Source organism: Onychostoma macrolepis, chromosome 10 (assembly GCF_012432095.1).
Source record: "Onychostoma macrolepis isolate SWU-2019 chromosome 10, ASM1243209v1, whole genome shotgun sequence".
NCBI lineage: Eukaryota > Metazoa > Chordata > Actinopteri > Cypriniformes > Cyprinidae > Onychostoma > Onychostoma macrolepis.
This window is the reverse complement of record NC_081164.1, coordinates 18404420-18426528: the sequence shown is the minus strand read 5'-3', so window position 1 is coordinate 18426528 and position 22109 is coordinate 18404420. Positions and strand designations below refer to the sequence as shown.

The window sequence follows — 22109 nt, the reverse complement described above, 5'->3', positions numbered from 1 at the left end:
TAGTACAGATAAAAAGATGAAATCAATTAGAGCCTCAATGTAATCATATATGCACAGAAAAAAAGCTCCTATGAAGGAAAATGGCAGAAAGATGCAAACAGCGTCTGTAACTGCAAGGTGATGAAAAGTCTGAAAGTTGAAATATAGTTTTAACAGAAATACAAAAAGAGTTTCATGCATTCTTAAGAATAAAAAAGAAGATATTGTGTAATATAATTTCTTGTCCTTTTCTTCTTTAGTTTTTAAATTCCAATCAGAGTACTTTAAAATAGCATAAAATAATCTGTCTGAGATGTTCCTTTCATCAAAAACATATGACTGAAAACCTGCCTTTTATATTTTAATATATGACAGATACGTCATGGTTTCCTAGCAGCCGTGATTAAGTAAACTTAGGATTTCATCAAAGCAGAATGTCTCTCCAAATATTTTTTTTAATATCACACACACACACACACAAAAGAAAATATCTACAATTAAATAGACATGAATAGGAGATGGAGTAGTTTGTCACACAAGGGGCTATAATCTAAGTAACTACAGGGTAGTTAAAACAAACAAACAAAGAAACAAACAAAAAAAAAGTAATTTTTTAATATAATGCATGTTTTTTGTAGAAAAGTGATAATTTTTTCAAAAAGTGTCTGGGTAGGGAGGATGTTGTCACCTTTATTTTATGTAAAAATTACATTTTAAATTTGTTAATATGTTACCTGTTTTGTGATATGTAAACCATTTCAACCAATCATGTTTTCAAACTATTTCAAATATAAAATATTTTACTTTAGCTGAAAAACATAAAATAGGTTATTTAATGGCAGGTTTCATTGTGACAACTTACCCCATATAGACTGACAACATGCTGATGATATTAGTTTACAAGGAAAATTAGCACATGTTTCTGTAAAATGAAACTGTTTTAGTATCCCCATTATAATTCACCAACTGTAGATGGACTTGGGTACTTCTTACCTTGAGGAAATTATTTCAGTAGTGTAGTGAAATTTTAAATGACCTCTGCAGGACAGTGACCAAGACCAAGAATTATTTTTGTTTTCTGTTATTTTTTTCTGTTAAGTTCCATGTGACCTCTGTCACCTCTGTGTCTGTTTTCTTGTGGGTACATTGCAAGTCACACTCCACTTGTTTTTTCCCCCTGTTGCCTCACACTAATGAGCTTTGAGACACCAGACTGAAATCTCTCAGGCTCTATATGAACCTCTCCACAGGTTTACCTGAGTAAACACAGTGCTATTAGCAGGGTAATTAACATGTTACTCATTATCCTTTGGAACAGATGCCTCAAAATTAGATGATGCAACACTTGTTGATTACTACACATCCTCCACACACACATTTGAGGGCAGACTATGCTTTAGCTAAATAAATCATCATACTTTGTAATACAGAAACTGATGCTGATGACTGTCATAGGTAATAAATTATACAATGTTACGCTTTACACATACACTAGCCACAGAACACAGTATAATTTACTACAATAGCTATAATTTACTAAAAAGTCAGAAAACCTGAGTTCATGTAAAACATGTAACTGTAATTATCAAACTTTTTGAGAGCGAAGGCCATCCTTCACAGTGTCTGGGTTTTACAACCTCTCTAGGTTTTCAAAATGGAGTATCTTATTAGATACTGAGATTATCTAAAAGATTTAGAGGATTGGCCATCATGAAGCAGTGACACAGTGTCAGGCTTGTGTTGTGTTTTCTGTCCATGTGTTCCACGTTTGAGTTTTTCCCCGTGTTTCATTATGCCCTTATTTGGTTGTTCCTGTTCTTGTTTAGTTAGTTGATTTATCCCCTGCACCTGTGTTTGTTAATCATCCTGTGTACTTAAGTTCCTGTCTGTTCAGTTCTGGTTTGTCGGGTCTGCTTGTTACGTTCCCTATATTTCTTTGATTTATGTTCAAGCCTTCATGTTGGCTTATCTCTGTGTTTCGTCATTAAAGACTGTTATTTTGTTATGCCTCCTGCGTTCTCCCTGCTTCCACGTTATGTGACACACAGCAGTTTCTCCTCTCTATGGATTATTAATGTGATGTAGCTAATCATGCCATCAGTAACATTTACATTTACATTTAGCAGACGCTTTTATCCAAAGACTTACATTGCATTCAAGTTACAGTTTTTACATTTTATCAGCTCTTGCTTTCCCTGGGAATCGAACCCATGATCTTGGCGTTTCTAGCGCCATGCTCTACTATTTGAGCTACAGGAAAGTAACATGATTGGTCAGTTGACAAGTCCAGAGAGGCCTGGCATTCATACTGTCTCATAATCAGTGGCATATATAGTTCAGTATGTAACCGGTCAGGGATCTTTTTACAGGGAGGTGTGCTTGTATAAGTGAGCTTTCCAGGGCCCCATTGAGCCACTCTTGACGATTCTATGGGTATATCATACTGTACATTAATTGCATTGTAGCATTCTCTTCAAATCTCGTGTATTATATACAAAATTTGAGTTTAATTTAGCAATGTGAGATTGTTTTTTTTTAAACCGTTGCATGCCTGATAAAATGTGTTTTTAGAATATGGAATGTTTGGGCTTTTTGGTTGGGATCTAACTGAGAGTCTTAACTATAATGTAGTAGTTGTTGCCGTGTTTAATATAACTCCATTTGTGCTTTTCTATCCAGACAGCATGAATACAGGATCAGTGAATGAAATCAAGATGTGACTGAAAACAGAAATGTTTCCATCCCGTCTTATTTCTATATCAGTGGTTTTTCTGGAATACCTCACATGAGATACTATTATATATTTCTGTTTTTTGTCTACATTATTACTGTGCTTGGAAATTCTTGCCTCATTTTTGTTATCATTATGGACCGAAATCTTCACACTCCTAAATATTTAGCTGTCTTTAATTTGTCTTTGACTGACATTAGTGTGAGTACTGCTGTGATCCCTCAGCTACTGGATACGTTTTTGTTAGGGAATCAGTTGATCCCGTATGGATTGTGCATGTCCAATATGTTCTCTGTTTTGTTATTTCTCGCAATGCAGTCACTAACTCTCACTATTTTGTCTTTTGACAGGTTAGTAGCCATTTCACTACCACTGAGGTATCATATGATTGAGACCCACAGATCAATGCTTGTTATAATTGGTGCTTCATGGACACTGATACTGTTACTAACAATCATTGGAGTAAATTTCATGAGCAGACTTTCTTTCTGCAAATTTATTGTCACTGTTACCAGTTTCTACTGTAATCATGGGCCTATATATCGTTCAGCTTGTAACAATAATTTCCCAAGCTCTGTGATAGCCCGTTTGTTCCCAGCAGTCATTCTTGGGATTCCAGTAGCTTTTATTATTTTCTCATATACATGCATAGCTGTGACATTGTTCAAAATCACAACCCCACAAGACCGTCAAAGAGCCACAAAGACATGTTCTGCTCATTTAATATTAGTGGCTATATTTTATGTACCCATCACTTTTACATATGCATTTTGGCCCTTTATTAACACGAACACAAGGATCATTAATCTTTCTCTGACTTCAGCACTTCCTCCAATGCTTAACCATATAATCTACACATTCATGACAGAGGAGTTCATGGTGTCTGTTAAAAGACTTCTTAAACGAAGATTCATATTCCCATCTCATAAATAAAACTTTTGTGGTATTTCATTATATTTTTTCCTGTGTGTTATTCTGTGATGTTTACAGTAATTAATGTTTAAATATATTATTTTATTCTTTTAAAATTCAGTATTACAAGTTTTATATATACATAAAAAAAAGCCAGAAAACAGGTATCATGATGTCAGCTTCATCTGCACATATTACCATTGTTCATCTGGTTCCTCTTTATTTGTACTGCAATAATGCTGATAATCTCATAAACTAAAAATAAAGATTCTTTATTGGCATCTATGGGTCCATGAAGAACCTTTGGAACCTTGGAACATCCACAGAACCTTTCCATTACACAAACGTTTCTTTTTAACGATTCAAAAATGGCTTTACTGTGAAAACCCCCTTTGGAACCTTTATTTTTAAGAGTGTATTTCTGCATTGCTGTGTATCTGCAAAATAAGATGGCCCATGAAAGCTATAAAAAACCTACACCTCCAACCTCATGATGGCAATTTTTTATTTCTAAATTTTAGGCCTTGATGTAGCAGCTCACTTGACCGATTAGTAGTTGTTTCTTAATTTAATGCTTTGATTTTGAGGTTCTGATTTGTTTATTTTTTGTTCATATGGTACTTTTATTTTGAAGTCCTATTATGTTTATACTTTTAAAAGGTGAAATATAACTTAATTGTGTAAAAATAATAGTAGGATACATTTTCAGACATGACATTACAAATGTCAACTTCTTGGGGACAAAGGGGATAGGATCAGTCAGGAGATAGTGGGTGAATTTGGAATAGCATACTAGCATGTATACTGTAGTACGCTAATTCAGGAAGAATCGTGCACAACTCATCATCTTTATTGGCATTTCAGAAGATTCTTCAGTGAAAATACACCCTCATCACTGAAACAACAAGCATCTGTAATTCCCATACTTTTAGAAGGCAACATGCACAAATACATTTTTTTATTTTTTATTTAACACACTTGGAATACTTTGATTAGGTCATCATGAAGCAGCAGCACAACAGTTTCTCCTCTCTATGGATTAGTCACTGTATCTGACGTAGCTAAAAATGGCATCAGTGTCAGTTCTGTGTCGTGATAGGTTAACTGATATGTCCAGAGAGCCCTAGCATTTGTACCACAATCAGTGTTCTACTGATATATATAGTTCAGTATGTACCAGGTCGGGGAAGAGTTTTACCCTTGTTATGCCTGGATAAGCTTGAAGAAAAACTTCCCAGGGCCTGATTGAGCTGCTCTTGACAAATAAATAACACTCTATTCACAGCATTTATTATTTTGAAATCTTGCATGTTGTATAACATTTTAAGCTTAATAAGGCAATGGTAAGAAATTACTTTCAAAGATTTGCACATTAAGATATTTTGTAGAGATCAAATACAGAATTGTAATTATAAGGAGAAAAACACTTTTAATTGTTTATTGTGAAAATCATTAGACAATTTTCTGTAGTCTAGATATGTCCAAGTGTCCATTTGTGATTCTTGAACTGCAATATTTGTTGTAGGGGAAATGAACATTATAAAAAACATTTTTTTCCCCCAACACTTTAACATGCTACTTTTCCATCCAGACAGGATGAATAAAGGATCTGTGAGTGCACCGACCATGAATCCAGATTTCACTGAAAACAGGAATATTTCCATCCCTTCTTATTTCTATATCAGTGGTTTTTCTGGAATACCTCACATGAGATACTATTATATATTTCTCTTTATTGTCTACATTATTACTGTGCTTGGAAACTCTTGTCTTATGATTGTTGTCATTATGGACCGAAATCTTTACACTCCGAAATATATTGCTGTCTTCAGTTTGTCACTGACAGACATTTTTGAGAGTACTGCTGTGATCCCTCAGCAATTGAATGCATTTTGGTTTGGGAACCAGTTGGTTCCGTATGGATTGTGCATTACCGAATTGTTTTCCAATATTTTGTTTTTTACAGAGCAGTCAATGACTCTCACTCTTTTGTCTTTTGACAGATTAGCAGCCATTTGTTTACCACTAAGGTATCATATGATTGTGACTCACAAATCAATGTTTGTCATGATTGGTGCTTCATGGATAATAGGACTGTTGCTAGCGAGCACTGCAATAGTTTTCCTGACTAGACTTTCTTTCTGTAAACTTATTGTAAGCATCAATAGTTTCTACTGTGATCATGGCCCTATATATCGTTCTGCCTGTAACAATAATTTCCCAAGTTCTGTGATAGCCAATTTGTATCCGGTGATTCTCCTTGGGTTTCCAGTAGCTTTTATTGTTTTTTCATATACATGCATAGCTGTGACATTGTTTAGAATCACAACCCCACAAGACCGTCAACGAGCCACAAAGACATGTACTGCTCATTTAATATTAGTGGCTATATTTTATGTACCCATCACTCTTACATATGCATTTTGGCCCTTTATTAACACGAACACAAGGATCATTAATCTTTCTCTGACCACTGTGCTTCCTCCAATGCTTAACCCTATAATCTACACATTCATGACTGAGGAGTTCATGGTCTCTGTGAAAAGACTTCTTAAACGAAAATTCATATTCCTGTCTCATAAATAAAAACTTCAGTATCAGCACTTGGACTGCGTGTGTCTGTGTTTTCTAGACATCCAGCATTTCTCCCAGAGTGTGGCCATGTTGGAGGAGAAAACCCACGATAATTTTTGAAATACTGTTGTTGTTTCACAGAATGTAGTTTTAAGATTTTTTGTTGTTGTTTTCAGGTGAAAATTTTGTTGTTTAAACCTCAAATCTGCAGTTTATGAAGATAGCGCCTATTTGAAAATTTGCACTGACATTTTTCAACGTGAGTTCAAGTCTCAGCTTGGGGACATTTCGTGATCCAATTAATACATATTTAAATATCTTCTAATTAAAACAGTAAGGGATCCTATACGCAGTTTAGAAATATGGAAATTGATTTAAGTAATTTCCAGGAAATGCATGGAAGGCAAGTGCAACACTGCTATTTTATTTACGCTTATTTCATTCATAGTATTTTAAACTCATTTATTTCACACACTTCTTACTGCCTTGTCATTTTAGAGGTTTATGTAAAAGCAACATGATTTCCTTTGGCTCACCGGTTCCTGCGCAGTTTAAACAGTATTTTACTTAAGTAATTTGCAGGTTTGGAAAAGTAGGCTATGAAAAAAAGGGAACGAAAAAAGTATGAAAAAATATTTGTTTTGACTATTTGCCCTATTCAGTTTTCTAAAATATAAAAATTCTAAAAATAAATGTATCATACAAGTAGAGAGATTTCATGACAAACATTTAGTGATCATTTGAACACGACTGAATTAATTCAAGGCGCACATTTTCATTATACGCAGGACTCTTTAAAGAAGTCTTTTTTTTTTTTTTTACTTCACTAAACAAATATGCGTTTGCCACGCAAACCAGCAAAAGATAAAGAAGCAAACATGTAGGCCTAATAGAAAATGTATCTGTATATCTAAGTTCATTATTAGCCTACTCTTGACAGAGAGCTGGTTTGGTTTTTGAGAGACGGCAACGCGGCTGTTTGATTGATGATCGCACTGTGCTTATTCCGTTCATTCGTGTAGCCTATCATATTGTAGCCTATAAGGTTTAAATCATTGCCTTTTAAATATAGGCCTACACAAATACTAGAACATGATGTATTATTTTAGGTAATATTACTCTTGCCAAGCTCTGATTTATGAGAGATGCACGGAGAGGCAACAGCAAGCTGTGTTTGATTTGCACTCTTTTCTTCCATAAAGTTTACATTCATTCACTTCACACACTTATCATTCCATGAATTTAGAAGTTTGTGTAAAATATCACGCTGATCCCCTGGCTCGCCTGTGAATCTAGAAAACACGTGCTGCAGCCTCAGCTGAATATTCGGGCAGAATTAGGCTATTCGTTATCCGTTATTCGTTTTAAAAGCCATTATCCGTGCCTTTCCGAATAAGATATTCGGCTTCGGGCACACCCCTACTCTGTATAGTGGTTAAAGGGTTACTCCACCCCAAAATGAAAATTTTGTCATTAATCACTTACCCCCATGTCGTTCCAAACCTGTAAAAGCTTCGCTCGTCTTCGGAACACAATTTAAGATATTTTGAATGAAAACCCGGAGGGTTGTGACTGTCCCATTGACTGCCAAGTAAATTACACTGTCAAGTAACCCTTTAAACATGAGATATAATTAATGTGGGGTATATCTAACAGGCAATCTTTGGTTTCATGAATCTGTTATTTGTTACTGGGCAAATCGTTTTGGCTGAGTGCTAAGCTTCATAACTTTGTATTTTTATTTAAATTAATTTCTAAATTGTTTGCTTGTCTATTTCCTATTGTGCAAACTTCCTATGCGTGTATAATGGTTATCATTGTTCATCAAATAGTATTGTTCAATTAATAACATTTATATTTTCTGGTATTGAGAAATTATCTATATGTAGTAGTGAGTATTTTTCGGTGACTTCAGTGTTACGCCTTAGGTGTCAGCAAGTGACTATCCTTGAGTGAGTTAGTAGGCCATTCATTCAAACAATTCATTCAAAAACTAATTTATTCAGGATTGAAACAAGATTTTAAACAAGGTAATCATTTACACAAATGTATGTACAGTATGTACAGTGGGGCAAAAAAGTATTTAGTCAGCCACCAATTGTGCAAGTTCTCCCACTTAAAAAGATGAGAGAGGCCTGTCATTTTCATCATAGGTATACCTCAACTATGAGAGACAAAATGAGAAAAAAAAAAATCACACTGCCAGCTGTATTACTCCCTGACCGAGGCGCCCCTCGGCACGGACGCTGGCTGGGCTCTTCACAAGTATACGTTTCCCCCAGTGAGCCTTCTCGCAAAGACACTGTGCAAGGTCAGGGAGGACGAGGAGCAGGTCTTGCTGGTTGTGCCTTATTGGCCCACCCGGACCTGGCTTTCGGAACTCACGCTCCTCGTGACAGCCCCTCCTGGCGCATCCCTCTGAGGAAGGACCTCCTTTCTCAGGGGCCCGGCACCATTTGGCACCCGCGTCCAGACCTCTGGGACCTCCATGTGTGGCTCCTGGACGGGACGAGGCAGACTTAGCTGATCTGTCACCAGCGGTGGTTAACACGATCACTCAGGCTAGAGCTCCCTCTTCGAGGCAGGCCTATGTGCTGAATGGAGTCTGTTCGTGAACTGGTGTTCTTCTCGCTGAGAAGACCCCCGAAGATGCACGATTGGAGTAGTGCTTTCTTTCCTGCAAGAAGGTTGGAGCGTAGGCCGTCACCCTCCACCTTGAAAGTGTATGTGGCTGCTGTCGCAGTACATCGCTATGCAGTGGACGGCTGGTCTCTGGGAAAGCACGATCTCATCGTTAGGTTCCTGAGGGGTGCTAGAAGGTTAAATCCTCCTAGACCACCCCTGCTGCCCTCCTGGGATCTCTCTATTGTCCTGGCTGGGCTTCAGAGGGGTCCCTTTGAGCCGCTGAACTCAGTTGAGCTTAAGTTCCTGTCTGCTAAGATAGCGCTCCTGACCGCGCTGACTTCCATCAAGAGGGTCGGGGACCTCCAAGCATTTTCGGTGAGCAAAGAGTGCCTTGTGTTGGGCCGGTCTACTCTTCCTAGGCGTTGGTGCATGGCGCCTCTCTGGCAGACATCTGTAGAGCTGCGGGCTGGGCGACACCGAACACCTTCGTGAGATTCTACAATCTTCGCGTTGAGCCAGTTTCTTCCCGTGTGTTGGGTAACAGGTAAGTGGCGGGAAGAGCTGGCCGGTGTCACGCTTGCTGCGCCATTCCCCCTTTTTCCTCCTCCAGTTCAGTTCCCCGAACGGCGAAACCTGGTGGAGTTCCTCCAGCACCCCCGGCAGTCAGGTTGGGCGGAGCAGTCTGACGCCAGGCGCAGTACTTGTGCTAGCACGCCCGGGTCCCCGTACTGGGCTAGGTGTCCGTATGGCTTGATTCCCTTCGGGTAGTCCCATATGTATATTCTTCCACGGTAAGGTTTCCCTCACGGTAAACCCGTGTCTTCCTTTTGACAGAGCCCTCTGTCAGGCCCTGCTGGCAGCTCTCCTCCCTACACCTTGGTAGGATTTGCCCCAGGGTCCAGTCGTATGTAGTACTTCCCCAGGCCTGGGTCAGTCCATATCAGTGTCTCCACATATTACCTCCCTTCGGGCAGGATGTGGCCTCCGTAGCGCCTTCTCTGGAAGGCTCGCTTCCCCGTCGTTACTGCCAAGCTGTAACAACAAATAGGAAAGACTTGAAGCTATCTTTCATTGAAGGTCGAAATCCCTTCCGACTTCTGTGGGGAAAGGAACAGCATCTTGGCTATCTCCAGCAGCGATGTACTCAGTGGTCCCTGCGGGCACCAAGGTTAGCGAATTTGCGCTGGGGCGATGGGAAGGTTGTGACCTTTCGCATGGCATTTGTCTGTCACGCGCTCGCTTGTCAGCATCTGCATGCCACAAGGTTGTGACGGGGTTCAGGTTGTGGCGCTTTCCATAGGACCCCCATGTCATCACGACATAACTTGTAGTGACCGACAGATAGGGAAAGTCTCGGTTACGTACGTAACCCTCGTTCCCTGATGGAGGGAACGGAGATGTCATGTCCCCATGCCACAATCTTGAGTGGCTCAGGTATGCAAAATCCACTAGCCAATATTCATTGGCGTTTTCTCTTAAAGTCAGAGATGATTGGGGCTTCCAAGTAAATCCCCTATGTCGTCACGACATAACGTCTCCGTTTCCTCCATCAGGGAACGAGGGTTACGTACGTAACCGAGACGTTATCAAATGACTAAATTATGATATTCGCTCAGGTAGGTGCTGGGGTCTTATCCATCGAATTGCAATGTATATCCTTTTTGTTAATTAGCATTACACATAGTGTAGTCTAATTAGAGTTAAGCTGGTCGGCGTGGTAGCCAAGGCACACATAGCCATAGGCCACTATTGTTAAGCCAGTCAGCGTGGTAGCCCAGGCACACATAGCCATGGGCCACTAGCGTTAAGCCAGTCAGCGTGGTAGCCTAGGCACACATACATAGTAATACATGCAGTTCACAAGGCTCTTCAGAGCAGCAGCAGTACATATGTCTTGGCAATAGATCTGCTTGTTGGGGGCTGTTTTGTTCTTGTTTTGGCTTGTATTGTCCCTTCTATGTCTCATGCTTTGTGGGGGGTTATTTCATGCATGTTATATTTGCAGCAGCAGTATTTCTTACATGCTCACAGCACCATGTTGTGGATGTATTGGCAGTAGCAAGTCTCGGTACTTGCTCTGCCACAGCAGCAGCAGCAGCAGTGTAGCAGATCTATTCTGCCAAGACCAAATACATTAAAGGTGCCATAGAATGGAAAACTGTATTTACCTTGGCATAGTTGAATAATAAGAGTTCTGTGCATGGAAATGACATTCAGTGAGCCTCAAACACCATTGTTTCCTTCTTCTTATGTAAATCTCATGAATAAAGAAAGACCACTGATAAATAGGCGAATCAGAACATAACACCGACTGTGGGATCACTAATAGTTACGCCCCCAACTTTTGCATATACCTGCCCATGTTCTATGCCAGCCGCCAGCCTGGAAACAAGCGAGGACTACAGCGAAAATGGCAGATCATGGAAATAAATGTTATGTTCCAGGCTGTGCAGAGGATGTGAAGTGCAGGGATGGGTTGGTGTCTGTATTCTGAATCAGAATCAGAATCAGAAAGACCTTTTATTGCCAAGTATGCTTGTGCATACAAGGAATTTGTTTGTGTCATAAGCTTCCAGTTCACAGAGACAACAACGACATACAGACAATAAAAATAAGATGAGAATAAAAAATACACATATGTAAATATAAATATAAAACAAAAAAATGAAAATGAAAAAGACTGTATATAGAGTTGTGCTATAGATGATAGAATGGGATAGAATAGAAGGAGATGCAGGGATGTACTAGGATGGAGGTGGTAGCAAATAAATATAAGGTTATTGCACATTGTTATTGCATAATTGGAGGGGGGGGATTTATAAATTGGAAGTTCATAAATTGGATTGCCTGGGGGAAGACACTGTTCTTGTGCCTGGCTGTCCTGGTAATTGGGGCTCTGTAGCGCCAGCCACATGGCAAAAGTTCAAAAAGGGGATGACTTGGATGTGAGGGATCCAGAGTGATTTTCTGAGCGCTTTTCCTCACTTTGGATGTATACATATTCTTGAAGGATAGGCAGGGGGGCACCGATAATCTGTTCAGTAGTTCGAACCGTTCTCTGTAGTCTTCAGAAAGGCACGGAAAGCAAATAACGCGTTCTAGTAAAATAACATGAGCCACTATAGGGACATGGTTAGGTCCTTGCTGGCGGTAGCAAGTACATTGCAGTACATAAGATTTCACTTACCACATTAACAGAGTAAGGAGAGATGACTGAGGATGATGGTGAATGATTTACAGATCCTGAGCACCACTGACAAGCATCTGATCTTGTAAAATGTATGGTAAGTACTGCCGCTCCATAGTATAAACAGAGTTTGTGCAATCGCTAATCTCGAAAGTGAAAGTAAAAAGCGATTGTGCATTTGAAAGCAGTTTCAGTGCCCCGCATATTAATAGCGGCTCCCTGATGCCTGAATTTTATATACAGTATAATTACCCAACGATATAACTGCGAGAGAAAGTATTGAAATATATATTTTCCTCTCTGTATTTCCTTCCTGCTGTGTGAGCTACTAAAATGAGCCGCACTGTGAAACAGCCAATCAGAGCAGAGCTCAACATTATTATTCATGACCCTTCCAAATAAGCCAATAACAGACCATTTAATTCTAGGGAGAAATCCTAGGGTTCTAAGTGCACATGTAAAACCGTTTCTGGAGAATTTTTTCCCTTACCTAAGCCACATACCTTCTATGTAGATATCAGAAAACAATTTAAAATATTGTATCAGTGCATTCTATGGCACTTTTAACATTGTCATGTACATTACCATGCCAATCCCTCTGAGAGTTGTCATGACAGAAGTCTTGACAAGACCAACGTTTTGCACTTTTGATATTATTTCTAGAGAGAAATCAGTATTATAGCAATTAAATATTCAGTTAGTTAGCACCAAAGCTCATTCTATTTTGTTGTAGATCATTGCACAGTTACACTGCCTCAGAAGCATGTCCTTAATCAGTTTTGTGAGATGTGCCTGCAAAGTCACTGCCTGATAAGGCAGCAAGGCTGCAAGTCAGCTGCCTAGGTTTTCAGTTGCAACTCTGAGTAGTGTCACATGTTGTCACTGACTCCGCAAGTATGCACAGTACAGTGTGAAATGCCAGCTTATGAATACTCAGGATTAACTCCGGGTATATTATGAGCAATATGAAAAGTGATGCAAGATAACACAGGATTCCGTTTACCCAGGGTTTAGAATGACCCAGATTTAACTATTTCAAGTGTGAAAAGCCTATCTCTTGGTGTTTACTGTCACTGTAAGGAACTATTTTTCTAGATGAAGGGTTTCTAGCTAATGATTTTACTTAAAAAAAATCAAATTCATTCATGTATTTTTCAATATATATTTGTATTGTGTGGTTATATATACAGTGGGGCAAAAAAGTATTTAGTCAGCCACCAATTGTGCAAGTTCTCCCACTTAAAAAGATAAGAGAGGCCTGTAATTTTCATCATAGGTATACCTCAACTATGAGAGACAAAATGAGAAAAAAAAATCCAGAAAATCACATTGTAGGATTTTTAAAGAATTTATTTGAAAATTATGGTGGAAAATAAGTATTTGGTCAATAACAAAATTTCATCTCAATACTTTGTTATATACCCTTTGTTGGCAATGACAGAGGTCAAATGTTTTCTGTAAGTCTTCACAAGGTTTTCACACACTGTTGCTGGTATTTTGGCCCATTCCTCCATGCAGATCTCCTCTAGAGCAGTAATGTTTTGGGGCTGTCGCTGGGCAACACGGACTTTCAACTCCCTCCAAAGATTTTCAATGGGGTTGAGATCTGGAGACTGGCTAGGCCACTCCAGGACCTTGAAATGCTTCTTACGAAGCCACTCCTTCGTTGACCGGGCGGTGTGTTTGGGATCATTGTCATGCTGAAAGACCCAGCCACGTTTCATCTTCAATGGCCTTGCTGATGGAAGGAGATTTTCACTCAAAATCTCACGATACATGGCCCCATTCATTCTTTCGTTTACACGGATCAGTCGTCCTGGTCCCTTTGCAGAAAAACAGCCCCAAAGCATGATGTTTCCACCCCCATGCTTCACAGTAGGTATGGTGTTCTTTGGATGCAACTCAGCATTCTTTCTCCTCCAAACACGACAAGTTGAGTTTTTACCAAAAAGTTCTATTTTGGTTTCATCTGACCATATGACATTCTCCCAATCCTCTTCTGGATCATCCAAATGCTCTCTAGCAAACTTTAGACGGGCCCGGACATGTACTGGCTTAAGCAGGGGGACACGTCTGGCACTGCAGGATTTGAGTCCCTGGCGGCCCAGTGTGTTACTGATGGTAGCCTTTGTTACTTTGGTCCCAGCTCTCTGCAGGTCATTCACTAGGTCCCCCGTGTGGTTCTGGGATTTGTGCTCACAGTTCTTGTGATCATTTTGACCCCACGGGGTGAGATCTTGCGTGGAGCCCCAGATCGAGGGAGATTATCAGTGGTCTTGTATGTCTTCCATTTTCTAATAATTGCTCCCACAGTTGATTTCTTCACACCAAGCTGCTTACCTATTGCAGATTCAGTCTTCCCAGCCTGGTGCAGGTCTACAATTTTGCTTCTGGTGTCCTTTGACAGCTCTTTGGTCTTGGCTATGGTGGAGTTTGGAGTTGGACTGTTTGAGGTTGTGGACAGGTGTCTTTTATACTGATAACGAGTTCAAACCAGTGGGGATTTCTTTAAGACTGCAAGGGAAGCTCAGTTTCCCCTATAATGTCAAAAAATTTATGGTAAAATATGTACTATTGTGTTAACATTTTATTGACTAAAAATGCGTTAGAACACGTTCATCTCGAAGACGAGTTTGTTCAGAATCAGCTACATATAGCAGGTCGGCTGACTCTATTTCCTTCTCATACACTCCCGTAGCTTCAGTGTATTTCTCTGTTGAAGCCGAGCATCCATTGACTTCAATGGGGCTGCTTTGAACGGTTTTTTTCAGCGCTTCCAAACTAGACGGTCATTGGATAAATGCTGCGATTATGTCCCGCCCCCGGACGCTCAGCGTCTCTGGGAGTGAATGGAGGAGTGGGCGTGCCTGGACACTTAGGCAATACGACACGAGCAAGAGTGCTGTTTTTGTTTCGTTTCTGTGTTTGATCCAAATCCGCGTTGATTTGGGCGAATCACTGATTCACTGAGCCATTCATAAAAACAGTCATTTGATTCGCTCCTGAAGGATTCAGCCGTTTTGAAAGAATCATTTGAATGACTCAGTGATTCAATCACGAACTTCTGCCACCTGCTGGCCGTTTTTAAGTTTCCCGTCTAAAAGTAGGCATATTACATTATTTTCCAACATATTTCTATATTCAGAATTTAGTATTTAAAACATTAATCTCATAACATTATTCATGAAATTATAAATACGGTCTAAATGAATAAATGCCACATCTAAATGTCACTTCATGCAGCTTCTGTGCAGTGCTAAGATGAGTTTTGTTTAGATCATTTCATGGATAACAATAGCCAGTCATTCATTCACATTAATTAAGTATTCAGAGAATAATATTGTCTATTTTCACTTACATCTATTTATTTATTAAATTTTGATTCATTTTGTAGAACTGAATTATAAATTAAGCTGGTATAGTATTGTAAGACATTTTTATGGTATCATGACAACCCTATTATACACCACATTCCTTGTTTCAGTTTAACCTAATTCCCACATTTCCTCCGTCGAGTTTAATATCTTTTTTTTTTTTAGATTGTTTGTTCATTCATTCATTCATACAGTAGGCTAGGCTAGCATCACTGGAAAAGACGCCTAGTTGGTACGAAAGGGTCACAGAGCATTTTCTTGAAAAGGAACGTAGGGCAGGATTTACGTATAAATAAATGGACAATTTTTATGATGTAGGCCGAAAATGAGCTTCCCCTCTTTGAAAGACCAGCAGCCGCCACTGGTTCAAACAGATGCCATTAATACAGGTAACGAGTGGAGGACAGAGGAGCCTCTTAAAGAAGTTACAGGTCTGTGAGAGCCAGAAATCTTGCTTGTTTGTAGGTGACCAGGGGCGTAAATTTCATCTGACAGTAGGGGGGGACAATAAACGTAAAATTTCTCAAGAGTAATTTTTGAAAGGGACACAAATAATACAGCCAAAATTGTACTTGTAAGGATAGATGTGTACATAGCATGTGTACATAGCATGGATACCGTGTTTAAATATGAGTTCATGGTTCACCACGTGGTCATATTATAATTATTATTTTGCGTCATCCATAGTATTTTAGGTTTCCTCTGAAACTTAGTATGTCTCTTTCGCATTAATTCAACCGCATTAAACCCACTGATCTGCCACTTAACATCATATTGAACGAAACCCAACACGCAGGTCTACAATATTAGCCTAACATCAGTTCACACACAGGCTTATCGCCATGTTAGTTGTAGTGGGTGACAAGCTACGGTATTAAGCTTGTTAATCTTATAATCGCTCATAGAAAATACATCAGATGTCATACTTTTGTCATGACTAATTTATTAATGATCCAGCATCATCTGTATTAAAGAGAAATAATAATTTCACCCTATGTTTAAAGAGAACAAAATAGCCTTGACAGCCTACTTACACATAAATAACTTGCTCTCTCTCACCGGACTCGTGTGTGTGTGTGTATCGGTAAAGAAGGAAAGCAGGCAGTGGACCAAACCACTGTGAGGAAACGGAGGGGGGAATCAAAACATTTCTGAACTTAAAACGTTTTTTTGCATTTATTTTGTTTTACTAATCACACAATTATTTTAAGTATATGTCCATTATATTATTTTCAATACACAGAGTCACTTGTAATGATATTTTTAGGGGGGGACAAGCCTGTCCCGTCCCGTCCCCCCCGTGATTTACGCCTATTTTAAGGTGACCAAATACTTGTTTTACCGAGGAATTTACCAATTAATTCTTTAAAAACCCTACAATGTGATTTTCTGGGGTGAGGAGAGTGAGGCGCGATCGCAGCGCTGCCATGGTTACACGCTCAGAACAACGCATAAACCATCCACGAACGCAGCTTCAGCGCGCTGGAAGCCCAGACACTGAAGACAACGATCTTGGCCGTGGACGGAGGATAGAAAACGACCGCAACCAAGAGGACACGGCCGGAATGGCGTCTTTAAAAAGACGCGAGGCGACCGTGATTTGCTCTTTTAGGAAATCTGCTCTTTTAGTTGAAGTGCCCAGGGAAATCGCTGCAGACAGGGACACCGCTGTTCGCACCGCACCGCCAACCAGAACAGCTTCCAAACAGATAAAGAATGGCTTTTTGTGGAGATCAACACGTTCATCCACTCGGCTCCGAAGCAAAAATCTAATGAGTGGATGCACCTGCCGCCTAATTATACCCGTGTGCACGGGGAGTGGCTCAGGTATGCAAAATCCACTAGCCAATATTCATTGGCGTTTTCTCTTAAAGTCAGAGATGATTGGAGCTTCCAAGTAAATCCCCCATGTCGTCACGACATAACTCGTAGTGACCGACAGATAGGGAACTGCTGTTACTTTCGCCACTTCATCAGTTCCAGCAGCAGAAAAACAGCTCGTTAATTCATGACGTGCATGATGAGACGGACAAAGTTAGACAATGCATGCCATTTTTACGCTCTCATGCAAATAAAAGTTGTCAGTGTTACAGTGCACAAAACTCCTGGGTGGACTGACCTGAATGAACTGAAATAAAAGCAGAATATAAATGTTCTTTCTCCATTTCTGATAGGGCTGCATGCTAATAGTTAAACTGATCATCTCGATTATTTTGATTAAAATTATAAATCACGATTATTAATAACGATTATTCTATCAAAATGGAAAATGCAACAACATTTCATGTGTCCTTTAACCAACCTTCACTGTGTCACGAATCTGGTCTGCACTTCCGTCCATTCACCACCAGAGGTCACTCGCTCACCACATGGACTTTCACACCACACACCACATGGACTCCATTTCCCATCATCCAACACTGATCACAGCTGTCACCAATCACTCATTGCACTAATCACATGCACACCTGATCCCACGCACATACTGATCACACACGCTTTATAAGCCTTGGACTTTCTCTGCCTCTCTGCCGAGTATTGAATGCGTTTACTGCTCCCCAAGCCGTAGCAACTCTACAGAGCCTGTGTTTCCTGGATTAACCCTTTCCGTGTTTCTGTTCTGTTCCTGTATTGTTCTGCGTTTTTCACTCCCCTAGTGTCAGCTGCTTTACGGAACGTGTGTTATTTTCTAGTCTGTGTTCCCTGTATTTACCCCTGTCTATCTGTTCGGACACTGTTTGCACCCCCATTGGATTCTAGCCTGTGTTCCCTGGATTATCTCTCTGCCTAGCCCCTTTGGATACTGTTCGCTGTCGACCGACCTTCGCTTGCCCTAGGATTACTCTTTGTCTTGTCCCTGCCATACCTGTTTGCCATTGCTCGACCCTGCCTGTATTATGACCATGCCTGTAAATAAAAGCTTGCAATTGGATCCGCACGTATCACGTCTTGTCAGCCCCGTTACACACTGACTATACACTGACTTAATTTAACCAACTATGATAATACAAAACTAATGGTTTCGGTTAGTGTTTTGTAATTTGTATTCACATTATATTTTATAAGTGACAATTTGTTTGAACTTGAGACAACTGAAACTAACATTGTCATTCTGTTTTCAGTTGATTAACATTATGAAAACTGGTAAAAACTTAAAACTTCTAATATAACTTCCAATAATTCCAATTTATGTACATTTTCCCCCATTGTATTGCCACAGGTATAGCAAAAAACATTTATTCCTCAAACACAATAGATCCACTATTGAAACTCGGTGAAAGTTTGATCATGGCAGATTTATTTACACAAACAGCACAAATGGCTTGTGAAAAAAAACAAGAACACATTGGCAGTATGCCACTTTCATGTAAGCAGAATCGCTGTGGAGAGATCACTATTCGCTAAACTCCAGCACATGTATGTTTTCATATCAGCCCTTGTTCCGCCATCAGTCACCGCGCGTACAGGGTTGCCAGATTGCACAGATTCAGTAAAACACCGTGAAGAAGCAGAAAGTGTATCCTGAAAGGAGAAAAGCTCTGTTTTGGAGATTAAAGCCCTTCACATCTGGCAACCACAAGCATGAACGGTAGTGAAGACTTGTTAGCAATGCAAGATAATGCAAATGCCAAATTAAAAACACATTTTCATGATAAATAACGAGCTGGCCGATATCGTGACGATTGTTTTTAATTAATCGAGAAAGGTGGATATCGGTTGTAAACCTATGTCTTCTAAAGTTTAGGCAACTCAGAAGTGAAGACCAGGAGACTTCGGGTTGTATCTTCAGCAGGATTCTTTTATTGAGAACACAAGCTGTCGGTAGCTGTAGTCATCGAAAATCTCACTTAAAGCAGTGATACATTGTAGTTTATATACATTTAGGGGGCAGTGCTTAGGAATGGAACCCAAGCACCTGGGTGACAACCTTAAGACATGCAACTGAAGTATTCAGGTATAGCATACTGCCCCATTTAACGACTCCTAATCTAATCAGCCTAACTGCCCAAAGACGGGGGCAGGGGCAGCAAGAGCAATTACAAACAAAAGGCAAGAGTCTCCGTCGTCTGGCTCATTTCACTTACAATAAGAGAACAGGAACTGGCAGGGACCTCTTGAATCGTTCATCTGATGTCATCATCTTCACCATAAATGCTAAATACAATGTATATAACTTCTTCAGTTTGTACACTATTACATAGGGATCTAAATTAAACATTTAAATAAATTTGTAATCCCACAATTCCCCCTTTGAGAGTTCTAATAACTCTCACAAAATACAAATTTAGACACTTAAAAGTTTATTCTTGTAACTTGTGATCGTTACAGGCACATAGCACTTGTTCTGTGTTGATTGTCTGTAGGGACGAACTGCATGCTGACACAGAAACAAAACATACAATTATGGTCCGTGAAGTTCTTACGGGTAATAATCTTTTCTGGTTGGAACTGTCATTTCCTCGTGAGAGGCGGAAGTCATTTGCTGAATGAAACACTTGATACTGTGGATGCATAGATAGTACACCAGTATGAGAAACAACAGCAGAATTGCTATGTCCTTGATCCACAGCCAGGGTTTACCTAACAAGTTTCCGAACCATGAAGAATTATCTTCAGTCATCTGGTGTAATTTTACTGAAAGATCAAGGATGTCTTGTTGGATATTGTTCAAGTTCTTGGTTGGATCCATTAAACCGGTGCAGCATTCAGGGCCGATAATGGTACAGGCTCCCCCTTGTGTTGCAAGAATGTAATCCAAGGCCACTCTGTTCTGTAAGATCATCATCTTGTGTGAAGCGAGTGTCCGTGATATTGCCCAGGGCCAAAACCGTATCATTGGCCAATTTCTGTACAGAATCCGACAGGCTTCTGACTTGATCGAGCCTGCATGACGCCATACGATGGGATTAATGCTCCAAGAGTTCTTGACCACCACGTTTGTACACAAGTGAGTCCTGGAATGCAGCCCTCTTTGTTGGTAGAAGCTGAATTTTGTAGATGTGGAGAATTTGAGGTGGAGTGTGTATTTTCTCTGATAGCTGGTAGAACATAAACCAGGGTGCACCTGCCGTTGAATTGGCTGGGTAGGATGCTGTAGACAGAAGTTCCACATAACCACAAAGTGCCAGTCGGTGGAGGAATCATACACAACTGATTTATGGCAAAAAATTTCGGTAGGGATGGGTTCCCGTAGAGACACTCTTTTAAGTCATTCTCCTCTTTCGTAACTGATGTAGTAACGTACACATTGAATTTGGTTCCTCTTTCAATCACAAAGCTGCAACGTTCACGAGGAATTTCACCCAGTGTAGTCGATGCTGGAGCATAATTTTCCATGCACCAATAGAACATCATTGGCATGAGTAGATCTGTCATGATGGGAGTAGCTGAAGTTAGGTTGCAGGATGGTAGTCCAGGAATGCAACACGTAGAAGCTGGAGGAATCGTTACGTTGTGACATGTATCCTTGTTGTATAATCCACTGGTATGATGATCGAATAAGGTACACGTATCACATTTGGAGATATGGTGTGCCACCCATGGGATTCCTGCTCCTACTGAAGGTGCGTGTGGCATGCAAACGTTCTTTCCAGCAAACAAGGCATTTCTTGACATATTCATCAGCTCTAAGAATATGTTGTTTCTGGGGTCTACACTTAGCGTGATGTCCATGATGGTTAATAATACGACAATCTTGTTCATGTTGATGATGACTGAAGTTCCGTATGTGATTCTCTGCGTTGTGTTTTTTTTTCTTTGTTCTGTCTTTCGTGACAGTTGGCTCGGCAGTGGGTCTCGTTGTCTTTTAGAGGTTGTGGCTTCATACGCAGGTGAGGAGTTCGGCGCGTATGGGTCTCAGGACAGCCATCATGTGGTATCTGCACAGAGGAAGAAAGAAAACAAAAGACAGAGCAGTATTTGTTCTAAAGACTGCAAACATTAGGGTTGTATCCTCTGTTCAATCTGCGTCTGCTATTGTTGTTCCTTCTTTCCCTATTTCTTAATTCCTGTGACACCTAAAGAACAGTGAGGTGAGGGTGGACTAGTGGATGGGGAAGGCCTATGAGGGAATGTTCACCACAGGGTTGGCCCCCGAAGCCTGTTGCTTTCGGTTCTTCCCTGGGTACCTCACTGGTCCATGTGTCCTGTCCTATCCCTGTAGGTGGTGTGCAAACTTTCGTGTGTGACATCTCCATCCTCTAATGGAACATCAGTCATAACACACATCATAACCCAGAGAGGATAGGTGAGTGACTGGAGTGTGCTGTAGTATAGCTTTGAAGGCTGTGAGTGTACTTAACTAGCATTCTCTCAATGGAAGGAAGTGGCAGTCACCTTCCTGTAGTTTTATTTACAAAGAATCTTTCAGCTTTGTTGTACATTACTGGAAAATTAAGCACTCACAGCCCTAACAGTTAACACCTGAGCAAACTGCTCCAACAGTTCGGTGAAACGGGGAGGGGCTGCTTCAGAGTACCAAGTAGACTAAGTAGAAGCTGAGTAAATCTGTTAATTTCTCCTAATGTCTTTTTGCTTTTCCTACACTCTTTCATCCAGTGTCCAGGTTTACCACAGTAATGACAACTGCCCTCCTTCTTAGGACATTTACGTTTCTGTCGGTTCTCTGTGTTGACCTTAAAGGACGCTGCTGCAATCTTTACTCTGGTTTTAACATCAGAGTCTCTTTCCCAAGTAGCTAACCTGTCCAAGCTGTTTTGCAAGCTTC

At 40.2% G+C, this 22109-nt stretch overlaps 1 protein-coding gene across 1 annotated transcript; it reads left to right on the top strand.

Moving 5' to 3' along the window:
• Positions 1-70: 70 nt before the first annotated feature.
• LOC131547923 (olfactory receptor 13C2-like) lies at positions 71-6262 on the top strand. Its single transcript, XM_058788711.1, has 3 exons — positions 71-117; positions 2710-3060; positions 5626-6262. Exons 1-3 carry the CDS (start codon positions 71-73, stop codon positions 6206-6208), a joined length of 981 nt encoding a protein of 326 aa, XP_058644694.1. The 3' UTR covers positions 6209-6262.
• The last annotated feature ends 15847 nt before the right edge of the window (positions 6263-22109 follow it).